At 58.0% G+C, this 12,273-nt stretch overlaps 2 protein-coding genes across 3 annotated transcripts; one reads left to right on the top strand and one right to left on the bottom strand.

The window, feature by feature from the left end:
- The first annotated feature begins 1,140 nt into the window (after positions 1–1,140).
- PPP2R5B (protein phosphatase 2 regulatory subunit B'beta) lies at positions 1,141–9,355 on the top strand. 2 transcript variants are annotated; one of them, XM_053899480.1, is made up of 15 exons: positions 1,141–1,508; positions 1,945–2,401; positions 3,158–3,354; positions 3,969–4,070; positions 4,204–4,296; positions 4,423–4,553; positions 5,649–5,708; positions 5,809–5,917; positions 6,468–6,521; positions 6,594–6,644; positions 6,751–6,870; positions 7,742–7,869; positions 8,104–8,205; positions 8,313–8,404; positions 8,579–9,355. In XM_053899480.1, the coding sequence occupies exons 2-15, from the start codon at positions 2,203–2,205 to the stop codon at positions 9,238–9,240; spliced, it is 2,100 nt and encodes a 699-aa protein (XP_053755455.1). In that variant the 5' UTR covers positions 1,141–1,508; positions 1,945–2,202; the 3' UTR covers positions 9,241–9,355. The 2 variants fall into 2 exon arrangements, with proteins under 2 accessions (XP_053755455.1, XP_053755456.1); XM_053899481.1 differs by lacking the exon at positions 8,313–8,404 and having other exon boundaries at positions 1,144–1,508; positions 8,579–8,844.
- On the bottom strand, positions 9,349–11,567 carry GPHA2 (glycoprotein hormone subunit alpha 2). Its single transcript, XM_019414905.2, has 4 exons — positions 10,610–11,567; positions 10,155–10,257; positions 9,805–9,989; positions 9,349–9,690 (listed from the first exon to the last, which is right to left on the bottom strand). Exons 1-4 carry the CDS (start codon positions 10,745–10,747, stop codon positions 9,589–9,591), a joined length of 528 nt encoding a protein of 175 aa, XP_019270450.2. The 5' UTR covers positions 10,748–11,567; the 3' UTR covers positions 9,349–9,588.
- Between the last annotated feature and the right edge of the window lie 706 nt (positions 11,568–12,273).

The raw sequence follows: 12,273 nt of genomic DNA, 5'->3' as shown, positions 1-12,273 counted from the left end.
TAAGGCCTGCTGAAGATTTCTGAGCAAGGGATTGCTGGCCAGCTCGCAAGTCATACGGCCCTGTACCCCATCTGGCTAATCCATGGGCTTTGCTTTCTGTTGCACCAGCAGGTGGGCACCCGGGCTCCCTCTGTAGCAGGGAAGATGGCTGCTAAGGTATAAGGCAGAATGAGAAGACTCTGAAAATTGCCCCAGTCCCCTCCCTGACCTCGGTGTCAATTCTTATTGCCCATTGCTGCTGCTTACATGGACCGGTTAGTTGTTCAGCCAGGCAAAACTTCTGGGTGGAGATTTCACAGTGCAGTGTAGGGCATGGAGTTCAGAGAAATAAAAGAGTGTTGGGGTCTAGGGTCCTAAGAAGGAGACCCAGGACTGCAGGCCAGGAACTTTTGGCCAGAATGCCAAACTTTTGAAATCCCACCTGTACCTTGGATACCTACAGTAAGGTGTTGAACAAGAGACCCCACTAGCACATCTTAGGGCCCAGAGGGGCTAAGGGAGGTCTGTCCAGGGAGGCCAGCTTGCCTGGGGTGGGGTGGCAGCGCCAGGCAGCACCTTCTGTTCTGATGCTTTGCCATTCCAAGGCTGGCCCTTTAAACCCCAGACCATGATGTCACCATAGACAGCAAAGGACGGGAGGGGGACTGCAGGCCTAAGGATGGACTGCATTTCCCAGCAGTCTTGAATGCACCACACCTCTCCCAGCAGGCTCTTGCTCACTGCAGATTATTAACCAGTTCAGTGCCAGTTTCCTAGTGGGTTCTCAAGTGTCCTGCCATTCTGGGGTGAGGGTGGGATTCCCATGGGGGTGAAATGCCTGGAGCACAGAGGGAGCAGGCCAAATCTTTGCTTCTGGTATAGGATGGGGCCTCTTTCCTGCCAGGGTCCCAGCATCACCCCCAGCTTCTCGATGCAGACTCCTGAGTCCTCTCTTCCTAGGTAGTCTCCCTTCTAGAACCCGGGAGCCTAGCCCCAGCTGGACTTCATCCCGCTCTGCTTAAGCTTTGACCCCAGGACCGTGCAGGGGCTCTCCCTTTGCTCCGGCAGCCCTCTTTAAGCGGTGCGGGGACTACATCTCCCAGCGGCCCCCGGGAACATCCTGACGCAGTCCCCCCCCCCCCCCCCCGCAACTACCCAGCCCTCGGGGAGGTGCGGGCCGGGAGGGGGGAGGTGACTTGATGTCATCCTGAGCAGCTGGGCGGCGGGTGCCGGTGCGCCCAGAGCCGGGGCTCCCGCGGCGTCGCGCCGTGCTGGGTCGGGTCCCACGACTTGAGGAGAGGTCCGCGCGCTGCTCGGGTCAGCCCAGAGCGTGCCAGACGTCCGCACCCCGACCAGGGGCTGAGCTGGGGGCATGCTCCGGCCCCTCCGGAGCCCAAGAGAGAACCCGGGAGCGCCGCCACCCAGCGCCAGCGCCCGGAGCGGAACCTCTTCGAAGGAGCCCTGATCGGCCGCCCCCTCCCCACCCGCAGTCCCCTGTGGTCGGGGACGGAAGTCTGGGCTTCTGAGAAGTGAGTGTCCCCGCACCGGGAGGCAGATGAGATTTGCGGGGCACGGAAGGAGGAGGTGGGGTGGGGAAGGATGCCAGGTGTTAGGAGGGAGGGGGGTGTGTGGGATTAGGGACCCCATTCTTGGGGAAGTCGCTGGTGGCCTGAATTAGTAGAGCAGAAGGGGGCCCCATGCTGTTAGGGGCCAGGGATGAGGATGGGGTTTCCTCATTCTGGGTAGGGACTGGGGAGGGATTGTTTTGGAGCCTGGGGCCTTTAGGTCTAGGAGAAGGTGGGATATGCTCCTGTGGGAATGGGCTGCACCTGTATTTAGGGTCTGGGCAAAGGTAGGAGGGAATGGAAGACTGGAGCAGCCGCACACGCGGTCTTTCTGGGAAGAACTGACAGGCTCTCTCTGTCTCTCTTGCTGATGTCTCTGCCTTGACTTCATTTTCAAAAGAACCAGGGTGGGAACTCTAACTGGACTCTTCGGGAACCCCAGGACCTGAGGCCTGAGCCATCCTCCTCTCTACTCTGCTGCCCCCCAGGACTGGGCAGTTGCCGAAGGCCCTGGGGGGGGGGGGGGGCCAGACTGTGGTTGTGTGCCCCCCCCCGCCCCAGGATGGGCCCAAGTTAGTCAGCCTCATCTCATTCGGCATCCTCCGGGCCCAGAGGGAACCCCGGGGGCCCTGAAGGCTTGACCCACCGCCTGGCCACCATGGAGACAAAGCTGCCCCCTGCGAGCACCCCCACCAGCCCCTCTTCCCCCGGGCTGTCGCCTGTGCCCCCACCCGACAAGGTGGACGGCTTCTCCCGCCGTTCCCTCCGCAGGGCCCGGCCCCGGCGCTCCCACAGCTCCTCTCAGTTCCGCTATCAGAGCAACCAGCAAGAGCTCACTCCACTGCCCCTGCTCAAAGGTGAGCCCTGCGGCCGGCTGCCAGGGTACCCGCGTCCCAGAGCGGGCCAGCGACGCTGCGGCGGGTAGTGAGAAGCAGCTGGCCACTGTGATCAGAGGGTTTAGATGGCTCCTTCTGGGCTGGGGACTCCAGCACTGGAGATGACCCCCACCCCCAGCGCTCCAGCCCTCTGCTGACGCATAGCCTGACTGGCCTGTCATCCTTGGAGGTGGGGCATCTGGAAGTGGCACCACCCTGGGGGGGCAAACCACGGCCGAGGGTGGGGCCCACAGTCTGGGTTCCAGGAGGCTACCGCCAGGGTCCTGGAGCAGGTGCTCGGCACAGCTCCCTGTGATCACCACGTAGGGTCCTCACCTCTGGGCCATGGGGCTCGACTGGCTGAGCCAGAGGGTACCCTGGAGATCCTCAGCACCCACCCTCCTTCTCATCTCTGGCTCTTAGAACAGAGTGCCACCTGTGAAAGGGTGGCATGGTTGTTTTGGGCCCCCGTGGCAAGCCCGGGCATCCAGGGTCTCTTACCTTGCTTTGAGTCAGGCCATCCTGCTCTCTGAGCCCGGGTTAGGAAGAGAAGCAGCTCCTTTATCCTGCAGGAATGGAGGGTGGGACAGGAGGCATTTGCTCTCTGCAAAGAGTGGAGGATGACACGAGCATTGGGGCTGGGGGCAGGGGGAGGCTGCTCTATGGATTAGGAAGGTTCGTCCATGCCCAGAGCTGTGGTAACCGGCGCGCAGGCTCAGCCCCCTCCCTTCTCCCCAGATGTGCCAGCCTCTGAGCTGCACGAGCTGTTGAGCCGGAAGCTGGCCCAGTGTGGGGTGATGTTTGACTTCTTGGACTGTGTGGCTGACCTGAAGGGGAAGGAGGTGAAGCGGGCAGCGCTCAATGAGCTGGTGGAGTGTGTGGGGAGCACCCGGGGGGTCCTCATTGAGCCTGTCTACCCTGACATCATCCGCATGGTAAGCACCTGCCTGGCTCCCGGCCTCTGGGGGAGGGCTTGGGGGACATGGAACCCTACTGACCTGCCTGTGCTCCCCTTTTTCTGCAAAGGATAACCCCATGCTCTTTGGCTTAGCTTCGGGGCCTACATCTTCCTCCCCTCCTCCCCGCAGCCCTGCTGCATCTGGCCAGTGTAGGTCCCTCGGTGCCTCCTGGGCCTGTCCCACCCTGCACTTTTGCTTATGCTCTCCTGACGCCTGGCGTGCGCTCCCATCGTGTCCCTTATTGCCATGGCCTAGCTCAGGTGCAGCCTCTTCTCAGTGAAGAGAAGCGTCTCCGTGTCCAGGCTAGACACCTCCTTTTCTGCTGACTAGGATGTCCGTAGACCTTATTGCTTAACATCTTGTCATCCCCGCTGGACTCCAGTACCCGATAGAGGGCAGGGATGTGACTTGTTTATCCCTGGGTCCCCAGCCCCCAACCCAGGGCTTCCATATGTTCAGGTCATGATCGCTGAGGAGTGAATTGCTTGCCGGGGCAGGTGCTGAGGCTCGTTAGACCTTTGGATAAGGGACCTCCTGGCTTTTCTGCCTTCGAGGGCTCTTCCTAAAAGAACCCTGCCCCTGCCCTTCAGATCTCAGTGAATATCTTCCGGACCCTGCCACCCAGTGAGAACCCTGAATTTGATCCTGAAGAGGATGAGCCCAACCTTGAGCCTTCCTGGCCACATCTGCAGGTACGGGGGCTGGGGAAGGCAGGGAGCTGAGTTTCAGTAGAGGGGGGGATGGCCTCCTAGACTGGCAGAGGGCGGGTAGGGGGAGGAGGGAGGCTGTTCCTGAAGTCACCTTTTTGTCTTTCCCCTCTCTCAGCTGGTATATGAGTTTTTCCTGCGTTTCTTGGAGAGCCCAGACTTCCAACCCTCTGTGGCCAAGAGATATGTGGATCAAAAGTTTGTCCTGATGGTGAAGTGGGGAGCCCAGGCCGGGTGGTGCCATGGGACAGGGGCAGGCTCGCTGAGGGGTGTGGGGATAGGATGGGAGCAACCTGGGCTTGGCCTCTCCCCTGACCCCTGACCCTGGGTCCCCCAGCTCCTGGAGCTATTTGATAGTGAGGACCCCCGGGAGCGTGAGTACCTCAAGACCATCCTGCACCGGGTCTATGGCAAGTTCCTGGGGCTCCGGGCCTACATCCGCAAACAGTGCAGCCACATCTTCCTCCGGTGGGTGCCTGCTGCCTGCCCAGCTGAGACCTGGGGAGGGAGGGGAGCTGCAGGGGAGAAGACAGAGGCAAAGGCTCCCGTGAGGTCAGCAGGGAAAGGGTATTTATTTCCATTTTACAGATGAAAAAAATAGAGGCTGAGGGAGATGAAGTAGTTTGCAGGGACTCGGTCAGTCCCGGGAGCCTAGGAGCCTAGGATCCAAATCTTTTGATCTTTATTGTGCTGGACCATAAAGACCCAAATGAAGAGATTCTTTCTGCAAATGTGTATTGAGCAATGATGCCCACTGGGCATCAGGGGCCCCTATGGGTCTGGACAAGGGTAGGAAGGAGTTGAGATTGGCTTTGGAGCTAGGTGGCCTGTTTTGAGTTTGGTTCAAATGCTTGGGTGACTGTGGGCGAATTATTTAGGTTCTCCCATCTCTAAAATGGGAATGCTAGCTACGCTAACCCAGGGACAGTCATCACGATGAAACAAGGCAGTGCTTCCAAAGCACACAGCATATAGCTCCTTGACCAAGGCTGAAACATTTGTTCTTGTTGTTATTAGCTACAGAATAGGTGAGACCTGATCCCCGTCCTCCAGGAGTTGTAGTTCAATAATAATCCTGCTTATTAACTTTGGGGCGGGTGTCATCAAACTGCCGAGCCTCGATTTCTTTATCTGTTTAATGGATCTAATAAACCCTATCTCTCAGGATCATTTTGAGAAGTCCATAGCACAGACTAGATGCTCTTAGTGTCTGTTATTCATTGGGTTGAAAGGCATGAAGAGGGAAGGCTGCAGCCTGGGTGCCTGCTGACTGGATGGGGGGCCAGAAAATGAGAATTAGGGTCTGGGGGAGAAAGAGAAGAGTTGGAATGCTTCCTAGAAGAGAGGTTTGAGCACCAGCGGTTGGGCTGAGGAGGGTGATTCAGCTGTGGGTGTGGATCTCAGTGGGGCGTGGTTTGGGGTGTTGGGAAGGGAGCTCAGCCTCTGGGCTGGGAGACAGTTGGATTAGTGTGCAGGATGGGGTGGCAGGCAGGATGGCTGAGAAGGGGCCGGGCCTGCTCCGACCCCTCTGAGCCCTTCCGCATCCTTCTCTTTCTCTTGCAGGTTCATCTATGAACTCGAGCACTTCAATGGTGTGGCTGAGCTGCTGGAGATCTTAGGAAGGTGATTCTCTCTGGGCCTCAGCCGGAGCATCGGGATTCTGGGAGGAAAGACTGAGGCCCGGTCTTCTGAGCCCTCCTCCTCTCTTCTGCCCCCACCTCAGCATCATCAATGGCTTTGCGCTGCCCCTGAAGACCGAGCACAAGCAGTTCCTGGTCCGGGTCCTGATTCCCCTGCACTCTGTCAAGTCACTGTCTGTCTTTCACGCCCAGGTGAGGCCCAGGCCTGGCCCTGCCACAGCAGAGAGATCCTGACACAGTCAGGGCAGCCATCCGGTCATCCGGGTCAGCCCAACATCCTGCTCCGGCCATACACTAAGTCCTGAACTCATGGGATCCTCCCTCCCTTACCTTCTTTTCCTTTACTAATTCTGTTCCGTCTACCTTAGAGAATTTCCATGACGCTTTAAGGCTGATCTCAGACATCAGCTCTGTAAAGACTTCCCAGCCCTTTCCCTCCTGACCTGCGCTAGGCAGGATTAAACTCTTCTCTTGCCACGGTCCCACAGATTGTGATACAGATTTCAATTATGGAAGCTTTTGTAATATGTATAAGGACTGGTGTGCTGAATGTTCCTCCTGGGGGAACACGGTTATGTCCCTGCACACAGAGCACGGCGTCTGGCACATCACAGGCAGTCAGTCAGTAAACGTTTAGTAATGAGAGAGTAGACACAGTAAGTGAGCAGACATCTGGCCTCCCGTCCTGGTCCCCTGCTGACCCCAGTCCTCCTTCTCTCCACCCACCCGCCTCCCCCCTCAGCTGGCATACTGTGTGGTGCAGTTCCTGGAGAAAGACGCCACCTTGACAGAGCACGTGAGTATCTCTGGGGGGCAAGGCAGGCCCCACCCCTGCGGGTCTGACTCCTCTCTGCCTCAACTCCCACAGGTGATCCGGGGGCTGCTCAAATACTGGCCAAAAACCTGTACCCAGAAGGAGGTACGAAGAAGGGCTTTGATGCCCACCAGGGGGAGGGATCTGGGGGGCGGTCAGATGCGTGTGGGGGGGAGATGGGAACTGCTGTGTCCTGTGTCCCTACCTCCAGGTGATGTTTCTGGGGGAGATGGAAGAGATTCTCGACGTCATCGAGCCTTCCCAGTTTGTGAAGATCCAGGAACCCCTCTTCAAGCAGGTGGCCCGCTGTGTGTCTAGCCCCCATTTCCAGGTATGGGGTCTGAACAGGTAAGAGTGGGAGCCAGGGTAGGGACTAGGAGGGCTGGCCAGTTGAACAAACACCGCTCCCTGCGCCCTCAGTGTCTCCTCTGGACCCTCCAGGGTCTGGTGACGGGTAGATGCTGGACTTCAGGTCAGGAGACCTAGGGTCAGGCTTCAGCTGTACTCCCGAGGGGCTAAGGGGTCACAGGCAATCACTCCGCCACCTGAATCTGACGAAGCTTCCTCATCTGTGAAGGGGACCACAGGGATCTCCTCCCCAGATGGTGATGAGGTCCGAGAACTACGTAGTGCAAACCTATTTCGTAAGCTGCAGTGTGCTCCAGAATGGCTTGTTATCCCTGCTCCCTCTTCTTAGTGGCTTTTGATTTCATCAGTCCCACTCCAGGGCACAGCCAGGCGGTTCCACTTCTCAGGCTGGCCATAACTGCTCTTTTCCTGCACGTGTGTGCAGACTGTCTCCCTCAATCTTATGAGCCTCAATCTGGTGGAAGTCAGTTCTTCTCACAGTGACTCTGGTACTTAAATTTATTAAACACCTCATTTGATGGTTACAGCAGCCCCGGGTGGGGGGAGAGAGCTATTATGAGCCCCATTTTACAGATGAGAAAACTGAGGCTGAGAGGTTAAATGCCTCACCCTAGGTCATACGTCCCATGTGTAGTGGAGCTAGGATTCAGCCCTGAGCGTTGGACTCCAAACCCAGTGTTCTTTTCTCCTCACTGCGTTGCCTCCTCCAGTGGGTCAGATGAGCTGAGGCAGAGCTCCCTGGGTTTTGGGGTGGGGGTGGACACCGGGCCCTTGCACACGCAGGGAAGCCATTACCAGGCGCCCACTCTGCTACCTTGCTGCCCTGCCCCCAGGTTGCAGAGCGGGCTCTGTATTTCTGGAACAACGAGTATATCCTGAGCCTCATTGAGGACAACTGCCACACTGTGCTGCCTGCTGTGTTTGGGACCCTCTACCAAGTCTCTAAGGAACACTGGAATCAGTGAGTGCCCAGGCCTTGACCCACCCCACAGAAGCTGGTTCCAGGGTCGGCCAGTCCAGATGTGGGATGACTCCTAGCTGGAGAGGGTCAGGGATGGTAAAGGGGGCAGGGAGAGAGCAGTGCCTGTGCTGTTCACGGCTGCATGCCGTCTGGGACAGGCAGAGTCCTAGAGAGGGAGGTGGCGCCTAACTGAAGTTCTTCTCTTCCCCTCCCCCTTCGCTGGACCCTGCTAAGAACCATCGTATCTCTGATCTACAATGTGCTCAAGACATTCATGGAGATGAATGGAAAGCTGTTTGATGAGCTCACAGCCTCCTACAAGCTAGAGAAGCAGCAGTGAGTGTCGGGCTGGGCATGGGGGGAGAGGGGAAAAAGCAGGAAGGAGCTAGCTCCTCGTGGTTGGAGGGAGCCTAAGAGGACGGCCCCACACCCTATCTGATCAGATGTTTAGTGTCCCTGTGTTCCTGCCAAGTGCCGGGCCATCCACGCCCAGCCCCCCACTGCCTCCTCCAGTCGTGCTCCCACGTCCTTCCAGGTATGGAGCTTCCTCCCCTTCAGCTTCACCACCGCAGACCGGGGCCAGTTTCCCAATGCCCTCTGCCCTAAGTGGAAGGTTCCCATACAGCCCCTTTACAGCGGGGGTGGTGGTAAGGGAGGCTGGACTGTAGAGCGGCCCGGGTACGGGAGCTGCCTCACCCTCTCTCCCCAGGGAGCAGCAGAAGGCCCGGGAGCGTCAGGAGCTATGGCAAGGCCTGGAGGAGCTACGGCTACGCCGGTTACAGGGGACCCAAGGGGCCAAAGAGGCCCCCCTCCAGCGGCTTACACCCCAGGTGGCCACCAGTGGGGGTCAGAGCTAGAGATCCCCTAGAAGGGGAAGAGCTAAATTCGGAGCTCTCAGTCCCTCCATCCCCTCTCCTGCCCAGGGGCCCAGAGAGACACACACCTACCCCTGGCCTTGCCAGAGCGGGCTTGGAGGGCTCCCTGCCTGGCCCGGCATGGGCAGCTTTTGCTATGGGGAGAGGAGGAGAGATGGTGGTCCTGGCAACAGAACTCTCAGGCCTTTGTGGCAGGACTCGACCAGGAAGCTGCCATCAGGGACTGCACCTGCCCCGCAAAGCTGGGCTCCAGACTGCAGGCAGGTTCCCACCCCGGCTCCTGCCTAGAGCGAGGGCACTTAGCCCCTTGCCTGCCCTGCCTCGTGCCAGCACGAGGTCCTTCCTCACCCCACCATGGGATCCATGGTCTATTTATTCTCCCCAGCTCACCCCCAACACAGATGCTGTCCTGGGCCTGGGGCATTTTCTTTCCCTCCTCTCCCTCACCCTGTACTTCCTTGTCCCCTTTTTATTTATTGGGCAGGGGGAGGGGTGAGGGCATAGGCAGAAGAGATTCCCCGTGTCCTAGGGTGGGGGGGTGTCACAGTTACCATGGTCTGTCCCCCTTCCCCTGCCTGGGGGTAGACTTAATAAAGAGAGAAACTTGAGAATTGCTTGCTTTATTTAGGGGTAGGGACAAAGAATGGAGTGAAATGATTAGATAGGCTGGTTACGAGGCCAGGCAGAGGCAGGGGAGAGAGAGAAACTCCCCTCTTCTCAGGAGGTGACAATCACGGACTCTTAAGAGAGCTGGAGCTGTTGTCCTCAACGAGGCTCAGGATATTTGGGATATACTCCAACTCAAACCCTCTGACCAAGGGGAAGGAGGAAGGGAAGGGAGGGGCTAGTAGCGCGAGAGGCGACACATGTCACACTGGCAGGCCCTGGCCGTGAAGATCTCCAGCTCCTCCCTCCGGTCCCCCCCACACTGCAGCTGCACCTTTACCTGTGGGAGAAGGGGGTCCATGTTCCATTCGCCTTCCTTGGGCCATCTTAGATCCCCATCTCCTCTGGTCTCTCCCCACCCCCGATGAGCCACCACCGGGCTAGGCCTTCTCACCTTCTTCAGGCCACTGATGGTACAGCACTGAGAGACAGAGGTGACGTTATGTCGATAGCCACTGGCCACCAGCACAGAGTACCGGGAAGGGAAGGCGCTAGACTCACAGTGCCCCACACAAGCCTGTGCCACATGGGAGCCCTGGCAGGTGCCTTGGCGGTCACTTCGCACTGTCACGTTGAAGGCTAGAAGGAGACGGGCAAGTGGCAGACGGAGCCTCTGCAAAGCCTCGCCTAGCTCCTGTTGCGGGAACCTCGGGGGGGGGGGTCCACTGAGGGTGCTGCCTGACCTTCGGTCCGGTCCATTAGCTGTTTGCTCCCACCCAGCTTTCTGCTCCCCGGGTTACTCACGGTGCAAGTGGCAGCCTGGGATGGCCACCTGCCGACCCCAGCCTTCGGTGACTGCCAGGACCAGCAGGCAGAGGAGCAGCATTTGGGGGGAGGCCATGGGTATCTGAAACACGGCGGGTAAAGAGCGGGCTCTAGATCAGCGTGCGGGTGGGAGGGGGGGCTCTTTACTGTGTGCCTCCGGGTGAATGAGCCAGGGTTGGGCCGCTCTTTCTGCTTGGGGTGAGGCAAGCCTGTGAGCGGGGCTGGCTTTTCCCGGTATCCGTCTTTGGGCGCATGTGTGTGTCTGCCTGGGGGTCTCCCTTGCTGGGTGGGAGTGTGAGCAGCTGTCAGCTCGCTGCAGTGATTCTCCCCTGGAATTTCTTCCACCATCGGGGCACAAACATCTGCCTCCCTCCATCTGCCCCACTCGCAGTCCCCAGGTCCTCCCCGGGCTCCTCCTGCCTCGGGAGGCTTACCGCTTCCAAGGCCCAGGAACCGAGTGGCTTGCTGAGCGGGTTCCTCAGGTCCTCTGTTGGTCTCCAGACGGTGCTGGCTCTCCGGATTTTTATTTGCCGGCTTTCTGGAGCCACGCCCTCTTGGGGATCAGCTTTCATGCCTGCCTCCCTGCCAGAGGCCTTAGAGCAAATCCCACCTGGGAGATCCAGGCTCTTCTCTGAGGTGCGGTCCTCAGAGAATGGCTTCTGCCGCTTTCTGCTGTCTGAGGTCCAGGGCTGGGGGAAGTGAGATGTGGAAAAAAGCCCACAAGCCGGTGGAATGGGTGGCTCGTCGGCAGCTGGGGAGAGAGGGCTCAAGACCGGGCCGAGTTGTGGGCTGAGGGTACTCTTCTTTGCCGTGTGACCGTGGACAGGACATTCCCCTGTTCAGGGCCTTGCCACCCCGAACTTAAAGCTCCTAAGCTCCTCCCAGGTTATCCTTTAGCCACTGCAGAGGGACAAGGGAAATGACACCAGTAAGGGCCTCCTGAGATATGCTTGGTGGCAGAGTTGGGGGGGAACAGAGGGCTCTAAGTCCATCTTTAGAGCTTCACTTTCACTGTCAGGTGGATGACTTCTCATCCTGGGCGTCAGCCACAGAGTGGGGATCCCCTTAGTTCCTGGAATGACAGGGTCCTGACTCCTAGAACAGTCTGGAGCTGTCAACCCCAGTAAATCCCATTGTTTAGTCCAGCTCTGGCTCTGGTCTTACAGGTAAAGCAGCTAAGTCTTCGAGAAGGAAAGCTGCTAAAAGTCACACAGCTAGTTAACATCAGGCTAAATCTGCTATCCACACATGGTGCTAAATTACACTTGGGGCAAGAGTGTGGCAAGTTGGAAAAGCTCCCCATCAGCAGTAGCTGCAGGACATCAGGAAGAAGCCTATGGTGATTTGGCCCCTCACACCCCAGGGCCACTACTTCACTGATTTGCTCAGAAAGGCAGAGCGGGCCACACGGACTGCCATGGCCTGAAGGTGCTTGAGAGCTCACTGGATCTCCCCTTCAGTGTTCAGATGAGAAAATCAGAACCAGAGAGGAAGGTGACTTTGCCAAGGCTTCGCTGTAAGCTACTCAGGGTCAGAATGGCACTCACTTCGCTAGGTTCTGCAGTGTGCCTTCAGCAGCTTTCTAAAGCAGGCCATGTTTGGGACCACAGGGCAAAGGCCGTAACCGCAACTTGTCCTTAATCCTCCACTTCTCTCCTCGGGACCTGGGCATGTCCACAGCATCCATCTCTTCTCCCCATCCAGGGTGAGGCAGCCTAACAAGGGGCCTGCGAGGGACCTAGGCATTCCGGCCCCAACACTGCCATTAATCATGGGAACCTTTTAGCATCTGTTGGACCGTCAGCTCTGTTTAAAGACTAGAGGTGACAAGGACTCATTACCTCACAAGGTGGCCCATTCTAATACTGGACATTTATAACAGTTAGAACCCTTTGTTCTGAGCTAAACTGAGTTTCCCTAAATTCCCATCTATTTGGTCTTCTGTGGCCACACAACACAAGTCTAATCTGTCTGTCCCAGACCAGCCTTTGGGTTACATGAAGTCAGAGCTGGGGTGCCCTGGTCTTCTCCAGGGGCCCCAACCTGGGCTGACCTGCAGTTGATCTGAGAAGCTAAACTGTTTTCCTATCAAAACCCA

The sequence above is a fragment of the Panthera pardus genome, unplaced genomic scaffold (assembly GCF_024362965.1).
Source record: "Panthera pardus isolate Hobbes unplaced genomic scaffold, ASM2436296v1 HiC_scaffold_12, whole genome shotgun sequence".
NCBI classification, from domain to species: Eukaryota; Metazoa; Chordata; class Mammalia; order Carnivora; family Felidae; genus Panthera; species Panthera pardus.
This window is presented reverse-complemented; position numbering and strand designations above follow the sequence as displayed.

Excerpts from the sequence above, each read along its gene's own strand:
- PPP2R5B (XM_053899480.1), top strand. The coding sequence starts at position 2,203 with ATGGAGACAAAGCTGCCCCCTGCGAGCACCCCCACCAGCCCCTCTTCC. Across the intron at positions 4,554-5,648 it reads TGCAGCCACATCTTCCTCCG|GTTCATCTATGAACTCGAGC; the intron begins GTGGGTGCCTGC and ends TTTCTCTTGCAG. Across the intron at positions 5,918-6,467 it reads TGTCTGTCTTTCACGCCCAG|CTGGCATACTGTGTGGTGCA; the intron begins GTGAGGCCCAGG and ends CTCCCCCCTCAG.
- GPHA2 (XM_019414905.2), bottom strand. The coding sequence starts at position 10,747 with ATGAAAGCTGATCCCCAAGAGGGCGTGGCTCCAGAAAGCCGGCAAATA. Across the intron at positions 10,258-10,609 it reads GTTCCTGGGCCTTGGAAGCG|ATACCCATGGCCTCCCCCCA; the intron begins GTAAGCCTCCCG and ends GCCGTGTTTCAG. Across the intron at positions 9,691-9,804 it reads CCATCAGTGGCCTGAAGAAG|GTAAAGGTGCAGCTGCAGTG; the intron begins GTGAGAAGGCCT and ends CTTCTCCCACAG.